General features: G+C 41.5%; 1 protein-coding gene across 5 annotated transcripts in view; it reads left to right on the forward strand.

Moving 5' to 3' along the window:
• nfrkb (nuclear factor related to kappaB binding protein) overlaps positions 1–19,976 on the forward strand; it is a 151,277-nt gene that overhangs the window by 118,820 nt on the left and 12,481 nt on the right. For all 5 annotated transcript variants that reach the window (XM_072592997.1, XM_072593001.1, XM_072592999.1 and 2 more), the window contains exon 24: positions 12,875–12,981. In XM_072592997.1, the coding sequence (XP_072449098.1) occupies positions 12,875–12,981 (107 nt within the window). The remainder of the gene's footprint in view (positions 1–12,874; positions 12,982–19,976) is intronic.

The raw sequence follows: 19,976 nt of genomic DNA on the forward strand, positions 1-19,976 counted from the left end.
TAGGACAGAGATGAGGAGAAACTACTTCACCCAGAGAGTGGTGGCTGTGTGGAATGCTCTGCCCCAGAGGGCAGTGGAGGCCCAGTCTCTGGATTCATTTAAGAAAGAATTGGATAGAGCTCTTAAAGATAGTGGAGTCAAGGGGTATGGAGATAAGGCTGGAACAGGATACTGATTAGGAATGATCAGCCATGATCATATTGAATGGCGGTGCAGGCTCGAAGGGCAGAATGGCCTACTCCTGCATCTATTGTCTATTGTCTATTAGCCTCACTGCTGCCTGTTTCTTTAATAAATCTCAATGTATGCTTTGGAATGTTTTGCATTTCTTTCAATGTTCTCTTTAAAAATTCTGAGATACCCAGTCCAATTATCTCAGCTAATTTCTTTTGAAACTTGAATGTTTCGTTTAGACTCATTCTGTGTCACACTGTGACCCTGATCTGAGATTCCTGTTGCCACAATACCTCAGACTCAGGCCTGCAGTTGCATCGTCTGGCTCAGGTTCCTTGACCAGATATTGTCAGAAGCAATCCAGTATCGTGTCCTGGGTCATGCGTTTGGTACATGCTTCCTCTTTAGCCTCCATCACCAGTTCTTCTATTTTATTTAACGACATTTAATAAAGTACCCAAACCTATTAACTAAAATTGAAATGAATGGAATTCAGAGCGAACTATTAAAGTGATTAGGGAATTGGTTGAGCAACACTAGGGATATTGATCAGGTACTTGAATCAGAAGGATGTGGTGTTCCCCTAAGAGCTATGTTTGGTCCTCACTTAGTTTACCCATATGTGGCTTAGCGAATGAAATAGAAAGTCACATGCCAAAATTTATCAGTGGCACCCAGGTTGAGTTGTACATAGTGTGGGCAAAAATATAAAGTTATAAAGAGCTATTGAGAGATTGAGTGAATGGGCAAATCTGTGGCAAATGAATTTCAATGTAAATAGACGTGCGATCATTGGTTTGGACATAATAAGACGAGAGCAGGTGACTTTGTGCGTCAGCACTGCTGGCTGGACCAACTTGAAAGGGTTCAGAAAAGATTTACAATCTGGGTGTTGCCAGGGTTGGAGGATCTGACCTACAGGGAGAGGCTGAGGGGTGACCTTATAGAAGTTTACAAAATTATGGGGGGCATGGATAGGATAAATAGACAAAAGTCTTTTCCCTGGGGTTGGGGAGTCCAGAACTAGAGGGCATAGGTTTAGGGTGAGAGGGGAAAGATATAAAAGAGACCTTAAGGAGGAACGTTTTCACGCAGAGGGTGGTATGTGTATGGAATGAGCTGCCAGAGGATGTGGTGGAGGCTGGTATAATTGCAACATTTAAGAGGCATTTGGATGGGTATGTGAATAGGAAGGGTTTGGAGGGATATAGACCGGGTGCTGGTGGGTTGGGATATTTGGTCGGCATGGACGAGTTGAACCGAAGGGTCTGTTTCCGTGCTGTACATCTCTATGACTCTAAGTTATTAAGAATAAGCAATAAATCTCCAATCATCTCCAGGTCTCAGCATAATCATTACATTTTCAGCACTGCCATTACTTTCAGTTTAGGTGCATGCATTTTTTGATTTCAGCATTTTCTGTTGAGCTGTTGTGGTAGTGTCCTTACCTGTGGATGAGGAGGCCTGATTTCAAATCCCACCTGCTCCAGAGGTTTGTCATAACAGGGTGACTAGAAAATATCTCCTGACACATGCTGTTGTCCGCTCACCTGCGCGTAGCTGCATGCAGAATTGTCCAATTGCACTTGGTTGCAAGGAAGGTAAAAACAGTTTATTTCAGTTGATCAGTTGAGCAAACAGGTCATCAAGTCATTGAGATTTACAGCACAGATAAAGGCCCTTAAGCCCATCAAGTCTGTGCCAGTCAAAAACAACCACATAACTACTTTGATCCTATTGTTTTAGATTAGATTACTTACAGTGTGGAAACAGGCCCTTCGGCCCAAAAAGTGCACACTGACCCTCCGAAGTGCAACCCACCCAGACACGGTCCCCTTTGCCTAACCCTACGGGCAATTTAGCATGGCCAATTCACCTGACCTGCACATCTTTGGACTGTGGGAGGAAACCGGAGCACCCGGAGGAAACCCACGCAGACACGGGGAGAATGTGCAAACTCCACACAGTCAGTCACCTGAGGCAGGAATTGAACCCGGGTCTCTGGCGCTGTGAGGCAACAGTGCTAACCACTGTGCCACCGTGCCACCCACAGAGCCTCACTGGATGATCCTTCAGTTATTCCATCTCTGGTTTCTGCGGTGATACTCACCTTAATCAAAAATGCAACACCCCTCCCCTCCTTCTACCACCTCTGTCCCACCTAAAGCACCAGTACCCCGATTCATTAAGCCGCTAGTCCTGGCCCTCCCTTACCCAGGTTTCTGAAACGGCTATAATGTCCCAGTCCTATGTATCTATCCACATTGAGTTCATCGGCCTTACCTGTTAGCCCTCTTGCATTGAAATAAATGCAATTTAATCCAACAGGCATTCCTTTCGATATCCTGTCATAATGCAGGGATGTTTTGTCGCAGTCTCAAACTTGTGTTTTAAATGACTTTGGTTTTAGGCTGGAATCAGGAAAGGTTTTCACCATGTTATGTGATTTATTGTCTGTAAATTAATTCTTTTAAATGTGAATTGCTAGATATTCAAAGTTCATGTATACCCCAGTACAATTTTCTGGATATAAAAGGAACTATTCATTTCAAATCTGAATCTCATGAATATCTCAGAGAAGGCGTTCCTCATTCTGAATCTGAGAAAGCATTTGAATTTTTAAGAAATTGTTTAGGATAGTTTGGAATTCGATGGTGGCTAGAAATTCAAGAAATAGAAGCAATTATTTAGAATCGGCTTGTTCTTACTGTTAGGCGGATAGCATTTGCATAAATATATAATAACTATGCTAATTCATCTGCTTGTTAATCTTTTATACCGTAAATTTGGAATTTAAATTTAAAATTAGATCTTACGGTGCTTTCCTAAAAGCATATGTTAATCTCAGGGCAATCATAGTCTTTGACTAAGATATATATAGGGTTAGAGGTCACAATGAGTCTGATCCAAGGTACAATTGCCAAAATAATCATAGGAAAGAAAGTTCTTAAGTATTCAATAATCAAAGCTCTGAGAATTTCCCGTGCATGTAAAATATACAATATAATGCTGAAGGAATGGCAGGATATGTCCACTTCGAGAGTCTGCATGCTATTGAGGCTGTTCCAACATTTTCCAGGAGGATTGTGCTGATAATTAAACCCCACTACTCCAAAAGACATACCAAAAATGTTAATGTTTTGCTTTATCACTAAAATGATCAATTTGTTTCTCTTCTTTTTGTTTAAATAATAATGTAAGGTTTGAACAAGTTGAACTCAAAATAACTAATTTCTTATGAACAAAACTTTTTTTTTAAATGACAAAAGCTGTTATCAACTAAGCTATAGCCCTAGCCATTTAGGTCAGTTCCCCAAAGGTCAACACACTGTCTGTCTTGACCGCAAAATAAAGTCCTGCTTCATCCTTCTATTCTATTTTACCTCATTATGTCAATATAAAGGGTTTCTCTGATAAATCAACAGTTAGTCTTTGTTCTGCCTGAATTGGAAAGGCTCCATATGTTTCAAAATCATCTGCTTTTCAAATTTTTTTCAAATGTTGATTTGAAATAATGAAGTGGGATTTTCAGAGTCAGGACAAATCTGAAGGCCTTTAAAAATGGCAAGCAGTACCTAGATGTAGAGTCCAGCTCAGCTTGGAACGGAACCCATTTGTGTCAGCATGTCAAAAGGCAGGCTGATGTGTTCAGCACTGCCTTTGAAACATAGAACATTGGTTACATCAACAAACTTTCTCCAAGCCCAGAGACATAAACACAAACTGGCAGAGCTTGTCCTATGCAGAATTAAGCAATATCTACATAATCCCAGACACAGACACAATCACAATCACAATCACAAGATACAATACAAGATACAAATACAATAAAAAGCCCAGTGGGCCAAAGATCCAATCTGAACGAATAGAAATTGGGGAAGACTTCTTGTTTTCCTGTCATTGAGATCAGAATGCTGACAGTCTATGACAATAAGAGGTAGATCAGCTTTAGTTTTGATAACAGTCAATTATAAATAACAGTTCATCTTTCAGATTTTATGAGGAAATTGAAGGGCCTGATTTCTGGAACTTTATCCTGTTCCCAGAAGATATACTGAAAGAGATCTGTGCAGCTTGTCCTGCTATAAGGTTTTCACTTTTCCAAAAAAATAGAGCGAGATCTTCCTGTTGTTGCTGCCTGCTTCTTTATGGTTTGTTCCTTTTACTGACAGCGAGGTGTGTACTGAAACAGAATTATAGTTCAAAGACTGTTGCTCGGTTAGACTTGATGGAACTGAATGACCTACTTCTGCTCTTGTGTTTTACGGACCTTCAATGCATGGGCCCCATTTCTTCCAAATCAAGTCTGTTAAGCAATTAAATCCATAAGACCCATCTCTCATCTTTTCTAAAAACTTTGCTTGCCTATTTTCCACAGTCATTTGACTTTTTATCACCGTTCCCAGCAGTTACATGTCTCTTCAAAGACTTTTTTAATCCAGCAAGTCCAAACATTTCAATATTACAATTCCTCTTGGTCCTTATATATAAATATGTAGTCCTAGCAAGAGAACCTGAAAATAATGATGTTTCCATGCACTTGTTCATGTTCCAAGTGTTGGAGGTCATTGATCTGTGGCTAGCTGCCAAAGAAACCTTGGCAGCTTCTTGTAGATTGCCTCTTGTAGATTTTTCACATTTCACCACTGTGTGAAAGTGGCAATCAAGAGTAAATATTTAAGAAGATGGCTGTGTTGTTGATTAGGGAAGTTGTTTTGTCTTGGACAGGCTTTGAACTTCTTGTGTGTTGTTGGAGCTGTATCCATTTAGTTTGTGAAAAGTATCCCATCAGACACATAACTTGCGCTTTGTAGACCATGGTCAGGGTTAGGAGTTCAGACACTGCCACAATATGACTAGCCGAAAGCTTACTTTTGTAGCCATTCCATTTTTTAAAATTTGTTCAATTAATGTCAGCAATGCTAGCCAGTACTTTTGACCCATCCCTAGTTGCTTCTGAGAGGTTGGGTGGTAAGCTGCCTCCTTGAACTGCTGCAGTTAGTGTGGTGTAGATAATACCCACAATGCCCTGAAGACGGGAGTTTGAGCATTTTGAACTAACATCAGTGATGCAACAATGATCTAGACATAAATCAGAGAGAGGAGGAACTCCGCAGCTGTATACACTTACATGAATCTGCTTTTGTTCTAGATCACTTGAGTTTGAAGGTGCAATGCAATGCATCTTGTACAGGTGTACACCATTGTGTGTTGCTGATGGGAGTGAATGTTGATGCTGATGCATTAGTCCCAGTCAGTCGTTCTGCTTTATCCTGGATGGTGTTGAGCCCCTTGAGAGTTGTTGAAACTACATCCATCTCAGCAAGTCCTGACTTGTGTCTTTTAGATCGTGAGCAGACAACAAAAGTGAGGAGATGCGTTATTTGTAATAGATCTCCCAGTCTCTAACCTGTTATTATAGCTCGGTAGTTTAATAGCTAGTGCAATTCAGTTTCTGGTCAATGGTAACTCTGGGGACATTAGTAGTGGAGGATCAAGGTTGGTAATGCTCTTAAATGTGATGGTTAGATTCTTTGTTGCTTATTCATCGTCTTGCACTTGTGTGCACAGATTGTTTCTTGCCACTGACTAGCCCAACCCTGGATGTTGGTTAGGTCTTGCTCCCAATGGACATGGACTGGTGTGGCTTGTCCAATGCAATTTGGGGCAGTGATGACTCCTACAAATGATGTTGAAGGAGGATCTGGTGATAGTCATTTGAAAAACAGCTGTGGAACTGAGTTTCAAGCATCTACCACCCTATGTGTAGAAGTGCCTCCTAACATCTCTCTTGAACAATCTGGCCCTAATTCTCAGACCATGGTCTTTCAATCTTGAATCTCCAACCAATGGAAACAGTTTACCTTTATCTACCCTGTCTTTTCCTGGTAGGATCTTGAAGATTTAAGATCATCCCTTAACCTTATAAAGTCTGGAGAAAAGAGGCTCAATTTCTGTAATATGTCCTCAGAACTTAACCCCTAAAGACCAGGAATCATCCTTGTAAACCTACATAGTACTCTCTCCAAAGCCAGTATATACTTGCTAAGGTGTGATGCCCAGGTCTGATTGCAGTACTCTAACTGATGTCTAACCAGCAATTTGTGGTGCTGCAACATAATGTCTGCATCCTTATGCTCAAGTCCTTTGGAAAAAAAAAGGCTAGCTTTTTTGGGTTTTTTTGCACTTGTTTGTGAGATTTTGAGGATCTATGCACCTGAACTCTCAAGTCTCTTTGGACAACCACTGTTTTCAATCTCATATCATCTATCCTTTTCCAATCCAAAATGGATAATCTCGCACTTGGTTACATCGAGCTCCATCTGCCATTGTTTTGCCTGTTCATATAGTCTACCAAAATCCTTTGTAATCTTATACTATCATCCTCACTGTTTATAAAGCCACCTAACTTGATATATCAGCAAATCTGAATATATATAAATAATTGAGGCCTTAACACAGATATTTGTGGGACACCACTGGTCACATCCTGTTAAAGGAGAAGGCAGGTTAATTATGAGGCTGATAATTACCAGAAGTGAAAGGAAGGGACAGAAGTTGGGGGGAGGTACTTGAGTCTATTATCAAGGAAGAAATAGCAGCGCATCTGGAAAGAAATTGTCCCATTGTACAGACGCATCATGGCTTCATGAAGGGCAGGTCATGCTTCACAAGTCTTTTGGAATTTTATGAAAATATTTCAAGCAAGGTGGATAATGGGGAACCAGTGTATGTGGTATACCTAGATTTCCAAAAGGCCTTTGACATGGTGTCGCACATGCGGCTGCTGCACAAGATAAGGATGCATGGTATTAGGGGTAGAGTATTAGCATGGATAGAGGATTGGTTGACTAACAGGAAGCAAAGAGGGTGGATAAATGAGTGCTATTCTGGATGGTGTGCCTCCGGGATCAGTGTTGGGACTACAATTATTTAAAGTTTATATAGATGATTTGGAGTTGGGGACTGCGTGTTGGGTGTCAAAATTTGCCAATGACGTGAAGCTGAGTGGCAGAGCAAAATGTGCAGAGGACTGTGAAACTTTGCAGAGGAACATGGATACATTGAGTGAGGGGGCAAAGGTCTGGCAGATGGAATACAATGTTAGTAAATGTGCAGTCATATATTTTGGTAGGAGTAACAGCAAAATAGATTATTCCTTGAATGGTAAAAAGTTACAGCATGCTGATTTACAGAGAGACCTAGATGTCCTTGTGCATGAGTCACAGAAGGTTGATCTGCAGGAACGACAAGTAATTAGGAAGACAAATGGAATTTTGTTCTTCGTGGCTAAAAGGGTTGAGGCTAAAAGCAGAGAGGTTATGTTGCAACTGTACAGGGTGGTGGTGAGGCCACACCTGGAGTACTGTGTGCAGATTTGGTCTCCTTACTTAAGAAAGGATGTATTGGCACTCGTGGGGGTGTACAGGAGGTTCACTAGGTTGATTCCGGAGTTGAGGGGTTGGCTTATGAGGAGAGGCTGAATAGAATTCAGAACAATGAGGGGAGGATATTATAGAAACATATAAAATTATGAAGGGAATCAATAAAATATAAATAGACTGGATGTTTCCACTGGTGGGTGAGACGCGGACAAAAGGGCATGGCCTCAAGATTAGAGGAAGCAGGTTTAGAACTGAACTGAGAAGGAACTTCTTCACCCAATTGGCCATGATCTTATTGAATGGTGGAGCATTCCAGACGGCCTGCACCTGCTCTTATGTTCTTATAAATGAACGTCATACTGCATCAATGAATCATGAAGAACAGTTTCACAAGTGGCAGAGATGCAGAATCTTTTCAATCTGAGAAGATAATTTTTTTGTTAAGCAAAGATATTAAGGGACTGAAGTCAGGGGTATGCATTTAGGCCACAGGTCAGCCATTGAATAGGGAAACAGGCTCAAGTGACTGAATGGACTACTCCTGTTACTGTGTTCCTAAAATTTTGGTTTTGTAATTTTCCACTCGAATCAGAGATGTCTTGAGAGATGGTGTAGAAAAGTGTGGTTTAGATTTTTGGGATTTGGGAATCACTTGTGGAAGGAGAAAGCTGTTCAGAAGAGATGAGTTTTACCTGAGCAGAACTGGAACTAATCACCTGGCTGAGAGAGTAAACAGTGTGGTGTAGCTGGGTTTGAATTTGTAAAAGCAGGGAGTGGGTCGACTAATGGCTTAGCTTTGAAAGTACCAGGGAAGGCAAAAGAGATAGAACGGAGAACAGGGAAAAAGAATCGAGAGAAGGTTTGAGTGTTGACAGTGAACAAGGAAGTGACTGTCTTTCAATGGGAAAGAAAGAGAAAAAGGCAGTATGCACAGATTAGTGTTTTAAAAAATTGAGGAACTGGAAGCAGAAATTGCGCTGGGGGAATAAAGCATAGTTGCATTATCATAAACGTTGATAAAACTAGAGCAGGGCTGGATGCTTAACATCCTGATTATAAGAATTTTTAGTTGCAACAGGATGTGTAAGAGGGATGTGGTGTGACAGTCTTGGTCAAAGATGAATGAGATGCAGTTTGGAAATTAGAATCTATGTTGGTGTAGGTGCGAAACCAAGTGATGACCAGTAGGTGTTTATTGTAGACCTCAAGGTAGGAAGTAGAAGAGAGCATTTATTGGTAGATCATGGAAACCGGCAGGACAAGTAAGGTTGTGATAGTTGATTATTTCAACTAGTCTAAGGTAGACTAGGAAGAAGATGGAGTGTGAGGCATGGAAGAGAAGAAATTCCTTTAAAGTGTGCAGGAGAACGTTGTGGAACATTAAACGTCCAGTCCTACCAAGGAAGAAGCTATGCTGCAGCTGGTCCTAGGAATCAAGGCCGGCCAAGGGGAGAATGTAAGGGAACATTTGAGAAATAAGATCCCAGACTGGAAAAAAGCAGATTTTAGAGGTCTAAATGTTAAACTGGAGCAGATTGATTGGAAGCACATTTTGCTGGGTGAAATTGGAAAATTTTAAAAGGAGAAATGGATATGACACAAGCTAGGTACATGCTCATGAGAAATAAATACTCAGTATCCAAAGGTAGAGTACCCTGGATGACTAGGGATACTGATGAGAAAATAAGGAAGAAAAAGGAGGCACATGATGCATACTCAAGTAATAATAGCAACAGAAATCAGGAAGAATATCTCAAATGCAAGAAAGAAGCTTAAGGCTAAGAGGAAGCATTAGCAAAGGGTAGCAGGCTGCTCTAAAACAAATAGTATAAGTTCTTCAAGCATATTAATAGTAAAAGATTAGTGAAGAATATAGGGGGATCCATTAGGATCAAACTGTTTACTAAAGCAAAGGGTATGGCAGAGGTACTAAATGAATACTTTGTTTCTGTCTTTACCAAAATAGAAAATGGTGACAATGACACAGTTGAAAATGTGGGTGTTGAACAACTGGGCAGTACAATATTTGACAAAATGGCTGGCAGCACTTCAGGTAGAGAAGTTGCCAGGTCCAGGTGGGATGGGGTTATGTCCTAGATCACTAAGAAGGGGAAGGGAGAAAGTTATAAGGTCATTGACTGAAGTGTTCCAGGTGTGAAGACAGCATTAGTTGTGGAGTCTGGAGAATTGCAAATGGGACAACATTGTTTAAGAATGGGACAAAGGATAACTCAGGAAACTACAAACCTGTCAGCTTGACATCAAACTGCTGGAAAAATGATGGAGACCATAATATGGAATGAGGTAAATATAAATACTTAGAGAAAAATAAATTAATACGAGGCAATCAACATGGCTTTGTTTAGGACAGGTCATGTCTGGCAAGTGTGATTGAGCTCTTTGATGAGGTAGTGCTTTGGATTATATATTGGGACATTCATAAAGCATTGATACGGTGCAACATTGCAAGTTAGTTAGCACATTAGAAATGTTTGGATTCATGTGCCCTTGGAAACCTGGATTAAAAGTTGGCTAAAAGGAAAGAAGGGCATTTCTTAGATTGAAGACCAGTTGAAATTGGTGTTCCCCTGGGATCTGCTTTTTCTGATTTATATAAACAATTTAGAGATGGGTGTTCAGCAGAATCTCTAAGTGTGTAGATTTTACTAAACTAGAGAGAATAATGAATTGTGAGGATGATGCTAAGTGATTTCAGAGAGTCGGGCTGGCAGAAAAATGAGGTCATGCATTTTGGGAGAAGAAATGCAGAGAGACAATACTGGCTCAATGATACAACTTTGAATGAAGTAAAAAGCATTTGGAATAAAATGAATGATTTAGCACTGCAAATGGAGAAAAACGGTGCATCTTCGTGCATGAATCGCAGGGAGTACAGGTTTAGGATTTGAATATCTTAATGTATTCACTGCTTTGGAAGGATATGCAGGTGGGAAAAGGAGTCGGTGCAGCTTGTTAGTTAAGGAAGAGATCGGTGTTGAAGTGAGAAATGATACAAGCACTAGAGATCAAGACTTAGGTTCCGTCTGGGTAGAAGTAAGAAATAGCAAGGGAAAAAAAGTCCTCGGTGAGATTAAACTATAGGTTCCCAAAAAACCAGGAAATTCTGCGACTTATAAGAAATGTACAGCAATAATCATGGGTGTTTTTAATATGCATGTAGTTTGGATTGATCAAACTGGCAAAGATAGCCTCTAGGGAGAATTCTTGACTATTGTTTCTTGGAGCAATATGTTTTAGAACCAACCAGTGAGCAGGCTATTTTGGTTTGCAATTGTGTAATGTGGGATTAATTAACGATATAGTATCTTTAGGAAAAAAGTGATCATAACATAGTAGAATTTCAAATTGAGTTGGAGGGTGAGAAACTGGAGTCTCACCTTCATATTCTGGCATAAGGACAGATTTGGCCCGAGTGGACTGGACTGGAGGACTAATGTAAGGAGGATTGATGAGCAGTGGCAGATGTTTGAGACACTCAATTGGTCCCAACTTGAATATATTCCAGAAAAAAATCGTAAAAGGTAAAAAAAAAGTCATCCATGGCTAAGATTTTATAAAGACAAAGTCTAAGGCATGCTAAAGGTAACTTATTAGCTTGGATAATGAATTGGCTAACCAACAGAAGAGAGTCAGGATAAATGGACCTTTTTCTGATTGGCAAGATGTAAGTTGCAGTGTGCCACAGAATTTGATCCTTGGACCATAACTATTTAAAATCTGTACTCATGATTTGGAAGCAGGGATCATAAGTGCTATAGCCAATTTTGCAGATTACAATGAAATAAGTAAGAAAGTAAATTTAATGAGAATGGGTGTGAGTTAATCCATTTTGATCAAAGGACTAAAAAGACAAATTGTTATCGAAATAAAATGTTTCCGTGTTGAGAGATCTGTCCATCTTTGTGCATGAATCACAGAAAACTAATATGCAGGTACAGCAGGTAATAGAATGGAATGGCAAATAGAATTTTGGCATTTATTGCGAAAGGAATAGAATATAAGAGTAGGGAAGTGTCCAAGGCATTTGTGAGACTGCACCCAAAGTATTGTGTAAAATTTTGGGTCACTTTCTTAAGAAGGAATGTAGTTGTACTGGGATAGTTGAGAAGGTTCACTGATTCCAGGGGATGAGCAGTTCGTTTTGTGAAGAGAGATTGAGCAGTCTAGGCCTTTGCTGCCTGGAGTTTAGAAGAATGAGAAGAGTCCTAATAGAAGTACGTAACATGTGAAAGGGGGTTGACAAAGTACATATAGAAATGAAACGTAGAGAGGAAACATCCCTCATGGGTTCCAATCTGGAATGAGAAGTCATCGTTTCAGGATAAGGGTAGCAAATTTAAAACAAATGAGAAATTACTTCTTTCAAAGTGTAAAATTCACTCCTCAAAGTGTGCTGGACATTGAGTAAATTTAAGGAGGAGGTAGACAGGCTTTTAATTAGTAATGGGTTGAAGGGTTATGGAGAGCAGGCAGGAAAGTAAAGTTAAGATTAGATTACTTACTTACAGTGTGGGAACAGGCCCTTCGGCCCAACAAGCCCGCACTGCCCCACCGAAGCGTAACCCACCCATGCCCCTACATCTACATTTACCCCTTACCTAACACTATGGGCAATTTAGCATGGCCAATTCACCTGGCCTGCACATCTTTGGACTGTGGGAGGAAACCCACGCAGACACGGGGAGAACGTGCAAACTCCACACAGTCAGTCGCCTGAGGCGGGAATTGAACCCAGGTCTCAGGCGCTGTGAGGCAGCAGTGCTAACCACTGTGCTACTGTGCCACCCACAGTTAAGGCTGAGATGAAATCATCCACTATTGTATTAAATGGAGGATCAGGCTTGGAGGGGCTGAATTGCCCACTCCTGCTTCTAGTTCTTATGTTCCTATAGAATGGGATCAGGAATGTCTTAGAAATATTCAAAGTTTTATAGGTTGCAAAATTTGGGAGTAGAATGTATAATGGACATTGTGAAAGTATGACCTGACAACAACATTGTGGCTAATATCAGTTTCAAGTGGAGTGCCATGTGAGATTTGTTTACACTCACCATGGAAGTGACTGTACCTGAGGTTATTACCACTTTTCATAGATAGCACTGTATACGAGTGACTATTAAAGTATACAGTCACAGATGGGTATTTCTCCTTTTTGGATCATGCTGTGTTTACTCAGGTGAACTATCTCTCAAAACGTTAATAAGGTATTACCTCAGATAAGTAACCTTGAATGCAACTGGAACCCATGTTCCTGATAGTGAACTAATGACTTTGTTTCTGATTTCATCCTGCAGACAAAGCTGCCTGCGACAATCACTGTGCCTTTATCAGTACTAAACCAACCACTTAAAGGAAAAGGAGTGATGGCAGGACCAATCATCAAGGGTAATCTTGGGGCAAAGTGAGTAATAATCTGGTATATTGTGGGCAGGGCTGGTAATAACTCAGATGAATTAAGTGGAGCTGAGAAGATGTGTCCCAGGGTTCGGAACTCGTGCGCCTAGATTTCCTTAACAAACATAAATCGGGAATTCTGTATATATTGGTCAAATTTGTTGATGCTACTAAGTAGGGTATTTAAAAAGAAAAGCTGGGTCTCCAATGTCCCTGACTCCTTCGTGTGCAGGAAGTGTATCCAGCTGCAGCTCCTGTCTGTCTGCTTAACGAAACTGGAGCTGTGGCTGGATTCATTTTGGTGTATTGGTGAGGCTGATGGAATCATGGATAGCACATTCAGTAAGTTGATCACACTGCAGATACAATTACTGAGGAAGATAGCGCATGGGTGACCAATAGATAGAGGAAGAATAGGAAGGTAGTGCAGGGATCCCCTGCAGTCAATTCCCTCCAAAATAGATATACCGTTTTGGACACTGTTTGGGGAAATGGCTCATCAGGGAAGGCGGCAGCAGCCTGTTAAGAACAAAGAAAATCGATGCCTTTTGGCCCTCCAAGCCTGAGCCGATCCCAATGTTGCATTGTGTTGCACAGGAGGGCAGGAGAAAGTGTAGCAGAGTTATAGTCACTGGGAATTCAATGCTATGGGGAATAGAGAGGTATTTCTGTAGCCATAACTGATAGTCCAGGATGCTATGTTGCTTTCCTGGTATAAGGCCAAGGACAGACTAGAGGTTGGCTAACTTGGTGCCACTATTTCAGAAAGGATGTAAGGAAAAGCCAGGGATCAATAAGAGTGGTGAGTCTGACATCAGTGGTGGGCACGTTGTTGGAGGGAATCCTGAGGGATAGGATTTACATGCATTTGGATAGGCAATTACTGATTAGGGATAGTCAATATGGCTTTGAGCAAGGGAAATCACGTCTTACTAATTTGATTTGAGTTTTTTGAAAAAGTAACGAAGAGGATTGACGAAAGCAGAACAGTAGACATAATCTCTAAGGACTTTAGTAAGGTTCAACAAGGTTCCCCGTGGGAGATTGGTTATCAAAATTAGATCACATGGAATGCAGGGAGAACTGGCTTGAAGGTAGAAGACAAAGGGTGGTGGTGGAAGGCTGCTTTTCAGACTGGAGGCCTGTGGCCAGTGTGTGCCACAAGGATTTGTGCTGGTCCCCCTGGTTTTTGTCATTTATGTAAATGATTTGCGTGTGAATATAGGAGGGCAGGACTTTTAATGTAAGGTCCTGGGGAATGTTGCTGAACAAAGAGATCTTGGAGTGCAGGTTCATCATTCCTTGAAAGTAGAGTCTCAGGTAGATAGGATAGTGAAGAAGATGTTTAGGTAATGCTTTCCTTTATTAGTCAGGTTATACTCCCAACAGGTTTATTTGGAAGTATAAGCATTCGGACCGCTGCTTCTTTGTCAGGTAGCTGATGAAGGAGCAACCCTCCGAAAGCTTGGGCTTCCAGATAAACCTGTTGGATTATAACCTGGTGTTGTGGGATTTTTAACTTTTTCCACCCCTGTCAAACACCGCTCCTCCACATTATTGGTTCGAACATTGAGAGGTGACGTTGCAGCTGTACATGATATCGGTTAGGCTGCTTTTGGAATATTATGTGCAAGTCTGGTCTCCCTTCTAAAGGAAAGATGTCATGAAACTTGAAAGGGTTCAGGAAAGATTTACAAGGATGTTGCCAGGGTTGGAGGATTTAAGCTCGAGGGAAGAGACTGAATAGGCTGGGGCTGTTTTCCCTGGAGCGTCTGAGGCTGACGGGTGACCTTATAGAGGTTTATAAAATTATGAGGGCCATGGATAGGGTAAATAGACGAAGTCTCTTCCCTAGGGTGGGGGAGTCCAGAACCAGAGGGCATAAGTTTAGGGTGAGTGGGGAAAGATTTAAAAGGGACCTAAGGGGCAACTTTTTCACGCAAAGTGTATGAAATGAGCTGCCAAAGGAAGTGATGGAGGCTGATACAATTACAACATCTAAAAGATGTATGAATGCTTGTATATATAGGAAGGGTTTAGGGGGATATGGGCCATGTGCTGGCAAATGGGACTAGATTAGGTTCGGTTATCTGGTGGCATGGTTGAGTTGGACTGAAGGGTCCATTTCCGTGCTATACATCTCTGTGACTCGGTGTTTCGGAGCGGCGGAAGACATTCTGGAGAGGGAGGGTGAACAGCTAACTGTTATAGCAGATATAGGTAGCAATTATATAGGTTTAATAAAAAAGGATGAGGTCCTACAAACTGAATTTAGACATTTAGGAGTTAAACTAAAAAGTAGGACCTCAAAGGTAGTAATCTTGGAATTGCTACCAGTGCTGCATGCTAGCCAGAGTAGGAATGGCAGGACAGCTAAGACAAATGTTGGGCTTGAAGGATTTTGCAAGAGGGAGGGATTCAAATTCATGGGACATTGAAACTGGGTTCTGGGGGTGGCTGGACCAGTACAAACTGGACAGTCTGAATCTGAATAGGAATGGAACCATTGTTTGCACATGCTGTTGGAGAGGGTTTAAACTAATGTGGCAGGTGAATTGGAACCAACGCAGAAACTCAGAGGGAAGTAAAGTGGGGACAGGAACAAAAAACAATAAGGGGAAAAGTGAAAATGGAAGGCAGAGAAACCATCAACAAAAATCAAAAAGGACCATGTTACCCCATGATTCTAAAAGGGTAATAAATGTCAAAGAAATGAGGCTGAAGACTCTGTCTCTCAACGCGAGGAGTATTTGTAATAAGGTGGATGAATCAACTGCACAGACAGATATTAATGGATATGATGTAATTGGGATCAGAGGCCTGGTTCCTGGGTGACTAAAGATGGGAAGTCAACATCCAGGTTTATTCAATTTTCAGGAACGATGGACAGAAAGAAAAGAGAGCTGAGGTAGTGTTGCTGGTTAAGGAGAACACTGGGTAAGGGATGATGTTAGCCTGGGCGATGTGGAATCTGTATGGGTGAAACTACGGAACACCAAAGGGAAACCGACATCCGTGGGAATTGTGAGGTTGGGGATTGTATCAAACTGGAAATTAGAACTACATGCAGTCGGGTTACAGCAGTTATTGTAGTCGACCTCAATCTGCATAATGATTGGAAAAACCAAACTGGTAGCAATGCATTGGAGGAGGATTTCCTGGAATGGGTGAGGGATGGCTTCCTTGACCAATGTCAAGGAACCAACAAGAGAGCAAGACATCCTTGACTGGGTATTGTGTAATGAGAGAGGATTAATTCGTAGCATTGTGGTGCGAGGTCCTTTGGGAAAGAGTGACCATAATATGGTAGAATTCTTCATTAAGATGAAGAGTGACACAGTTAAATCTGAAACTAGGTCCTGACTGTAAACAAAGCTAACTTTGAGGGTATGAGACATGAATTGGCTAGGATAAGCTGACCAAGCATATTTAAGGAGTTGATGGTGGATAGGCAATGGCAGCCATTAAAAGAACATATGGATGAACTTCAAAAATTGTACACCCCAGTCTGATGTTACAGTAAAATAGGGAACCATGGCTAGCAAGGGAAATTAGGAACAGTGTTAAAGCTAAAACAGTGGGGCGGCACAGTTAGCACTGCTACCTCACAGCACCAAGGTCCCAGATTTGATTCCAGCCTCGGGCGACTGTCTGTGTGGAGTTTGCACATTCTCCCCTTGTCTGTGTGGGTTTCCTCCGGGTGCTCCGGTTTCCTCCCACAGTCCAAACGATGTGCAGGGCAGGTAAATTGGCCATGCGAAATTGCCCGTAGTGTTAGGTACATTAGTCAGAAGGAAATGGGTCTGGGTGGGTTACTCTTCGGAGGGTCGGTATGGACTTGTTGGGCCGAAGGGCCTGTTTCCACACTGTAGGGAATCTAATCTAATAAACAGGAGGCAAATAAATTGGTCAGATAAAGCAATAAACCTGAGGATTGGGAGAAATTCAAAATTCAGCAGAGGAGAACAATGGATTAAATTTGGAAGGGGAAGATAGAATATGAAAGTAAACTGGCGGTAAACATAAAATTGACTGCAAAAGCTTCTGTAGGCGTGAAGAGAAAAAGACTGGTGAAGATGAATGTAGGTCCCTTGCAGTTAGAATCTGGCGAATTCATAATGGACAACAAAGAGATGGCAGATCAGTTGAACAAATATTTTGGATCTATCTTCACTAAAGAGGACAGAAATAACCTTCCGGAAATGCTAGGGGTCAGAGGGTCAAGCATGAAGGAGGAACTGAAGGAAATCCTTATTCATCAAGAAATGGTATTGCGGAAATTGATGGAATGAAAACCCAATAAGTCCCCAGGGTCCGATGCTCTGTATCCCAGAGTACTTAAGAGAGTGACCCTAGAAATAACAGATGGTGATCATTTTCCAGCATTCTGTAGACTCTGAAGAGTTCCAATGGACTGGAGGGTAGCTAATGTAACCCCGCTCGTTAAAAAAGGAGGGACAGAGAAAACTTGGAATTGTAAGTCAGTTAGCCTCACCATTGGTGGTGGGGAAAATGCTGAGGTCAGTCATTACGGATGTAATAACTGAGCATTTGGAAAGCGGTGACAGGATCAGTCCAAGTCAGCATGAATTCACTAAAGGGAAATCATGCTTGACACATCTTATAGAATATTTCAGGATGTGGCCAGTAGAGCTGACAGGTGAATGTTGTGTATCAGGATTGCCAAAAGGCTTTTGACAAAGTTCCATACAAGAGATTAGTAAGAAAAATTAAAGCTCATGATATTGGAGGTAATGTGTTGATGTGGATAGGGAACAGGTTGGCAGACAGGAAGCAGAGAATTGGAATAAATGGGTCCTTTTCAGAGTGGCAATCAGCAAGTAATAGAGTACCACAGAGTTCAGTGCTGGCACCCCAGCTGTTCACAATATACATTAACAATTTGGACTCAGCGAGTCGTAAGTTCATGGAATGCCCTGCCAGTAGCAGTAGTGGACTCTCCCTCTTTATGGGTATTTAAGCGGGCATTGGATAGGTATATGGAGGATAGTGGGTTAGTGTATGTTAGGTGGGCTTTGATCGGCGCAACATCGAGGGCTGAAGGGCCTGTACTGCGCTGTATTCTTCTATGTTCTATGTTCTATGTTCTATGAAATACCTCTGAACTGCAGATAACATAAGCTAGGTAGCAGTGTGTGCTGTGAGGAGGATGCTGAGAGGCTGCGGGGTGACTTGGACAGACTGGCTGAGTGGACAAATATTTGGCAAATGCAATATGATCTAGATAAATGTGAGGTTATCCATTTTTTTGTGGCAAAAACAGGAAGACAGATTATTATCTGAATGGTGGCAGTTTAGGAAAAGGTGAGACCTGGGTGTCATAGTGGAATAGTCGCTGAAGGTTGTTATGTAGGTGAAGCAGGTGGTGAGGAAAGCTAATGACATGCTGGCCTTCATAGTGAGAGGATTTGAGTATAGGAGTAGGGATGTCTTGCTGCAGTTATACAGGGCATTGGTGAGGCCACATTGAGTATTGTGCGCAGTTTTGGGTCTCCTCGTCTGAGGAGGGGCATTCTTGCTATTGAGAGAGTCCAGTGATGGTTCACCAGACTGATTCCTGGGACAGCCGGACTGATATATGACGAATGACTAAATCAACTAGGCTTGTACTCACTGGAATTTAGAAGAATGAGGGGGGATCTCAAAGAAACATATAAAATCCTGATGAGACTGGACAGGCTGGATGCAGGAAGAATGTTCCTGATGTTGGGGAAGTCAAGGACTTGAGGTCACAGTCTAAGAGCAAGGGGTAAGCCATTCAGGACTGAGATGAGGAAGAATTTCTTCACTCGAGAGTAATGAACCTGTGGTATTCTCTGCCGCAGAAAGTTGTTAGGGTCAATTCATTAAATGTATTCAAGAGGGAGCTGGAAGTGGTCCTTGCAGCTAAAGAGATCAAGGGGTATGGAAGGAAAGCAGGAATGGGATACTGAGACTGCATGATCACATTGAATGGTGGTACAGGCTCAAAGGGCCGAATGGCCTACTCCTGCAGCTATTTTCCATGTTTTTTGCCTGGTGAGGAGTTCCTTCTAGACAGAGATACAGTCTAAAAGGGAAAGGTAGAAACTGATCTGCCTGTTTAAACTATAGAATAACAACAAACCCCTTAAAAATCTCTGAAAATCCCTTCCTAATTCAACACATGGAAATTGAGCTTTTAAATACACAGGCCACACCAGGACAATTGGTGTGTCTTTTCCCTAAAATGAGGAAGGATCAAATTTCATTACTAGTCTGCATTGTTGGGCAAACCAAGCTAGAGAATTCAATTACAGAGACAGGATGTATACCCTAGGTTTGTGATTACTTCAGTAGAGAAGATCAAGCGTTAATCTAATTCTTGATATTGGAAAATCTTTTATAAACAATAATCCGAGACAAAAAATTAACAATCGCCAGGACAAAGGAATATAAATTATGGAAAGCCAGCATAGATGTGTTAAAGACGAATTGTGCTTAACAAAAATGATTTTGTTTTTCATGTGATAGCAGAAAGATTGACGAAGCCACTGTGGTTTTTTTGCGGCTACATGGACTTGCAATATTTGATAAGAGCCCCACATAATTGGTTTGTCAGCAATGTTTAGATCCATGGGATAAAAGGGAATGAATACTGAATGGAGTGCAGTGAGAAATTATCATCTTTTGACTGAAAGAAGGTATACAGTTGTGCTTCCCAGAGGAAACAATACTAGGACCGCTGGTTTTCTTGATCTCTGTTAATTATTTAGACCTGGGTATACAGGACACAATTGCAAAATTTGCTGACAACAAAGAATAACAATACATTGCATTAGATTAGATTCCATACAGTAGGGAAACAGGCCGTTCGGCCCAACAAGTCCACCGAAGAGACCCATTCCCCTACCCTATATTCTTCAATAATGCACCTAACATTTTGGGCAATTTAGCATGGCCAATTCACCTGACCTGCACATCTATGGAATGTGGGAGGAAACCGGAGCACCCAGAGGAAAC

The sequence above is a fragment of the Chiloscyllium punctatum genome, chromosome 23 (assembly GCF_047496795.1).
Source record: "Chiloscyllium punctatum isolate Juve2018m chromosome 23, sChiPun1.3, whole genome shotgun sequence".
In the NCBI taxonomy this organism is placed as follows: domain Eukaryota; kingdom Metazoa; phylum Chordata; class Chondrichthyes; order Orectolobiformes; family Hemiscylliidae; genus Chiloscyllium; species Chiloscyllium punctatum.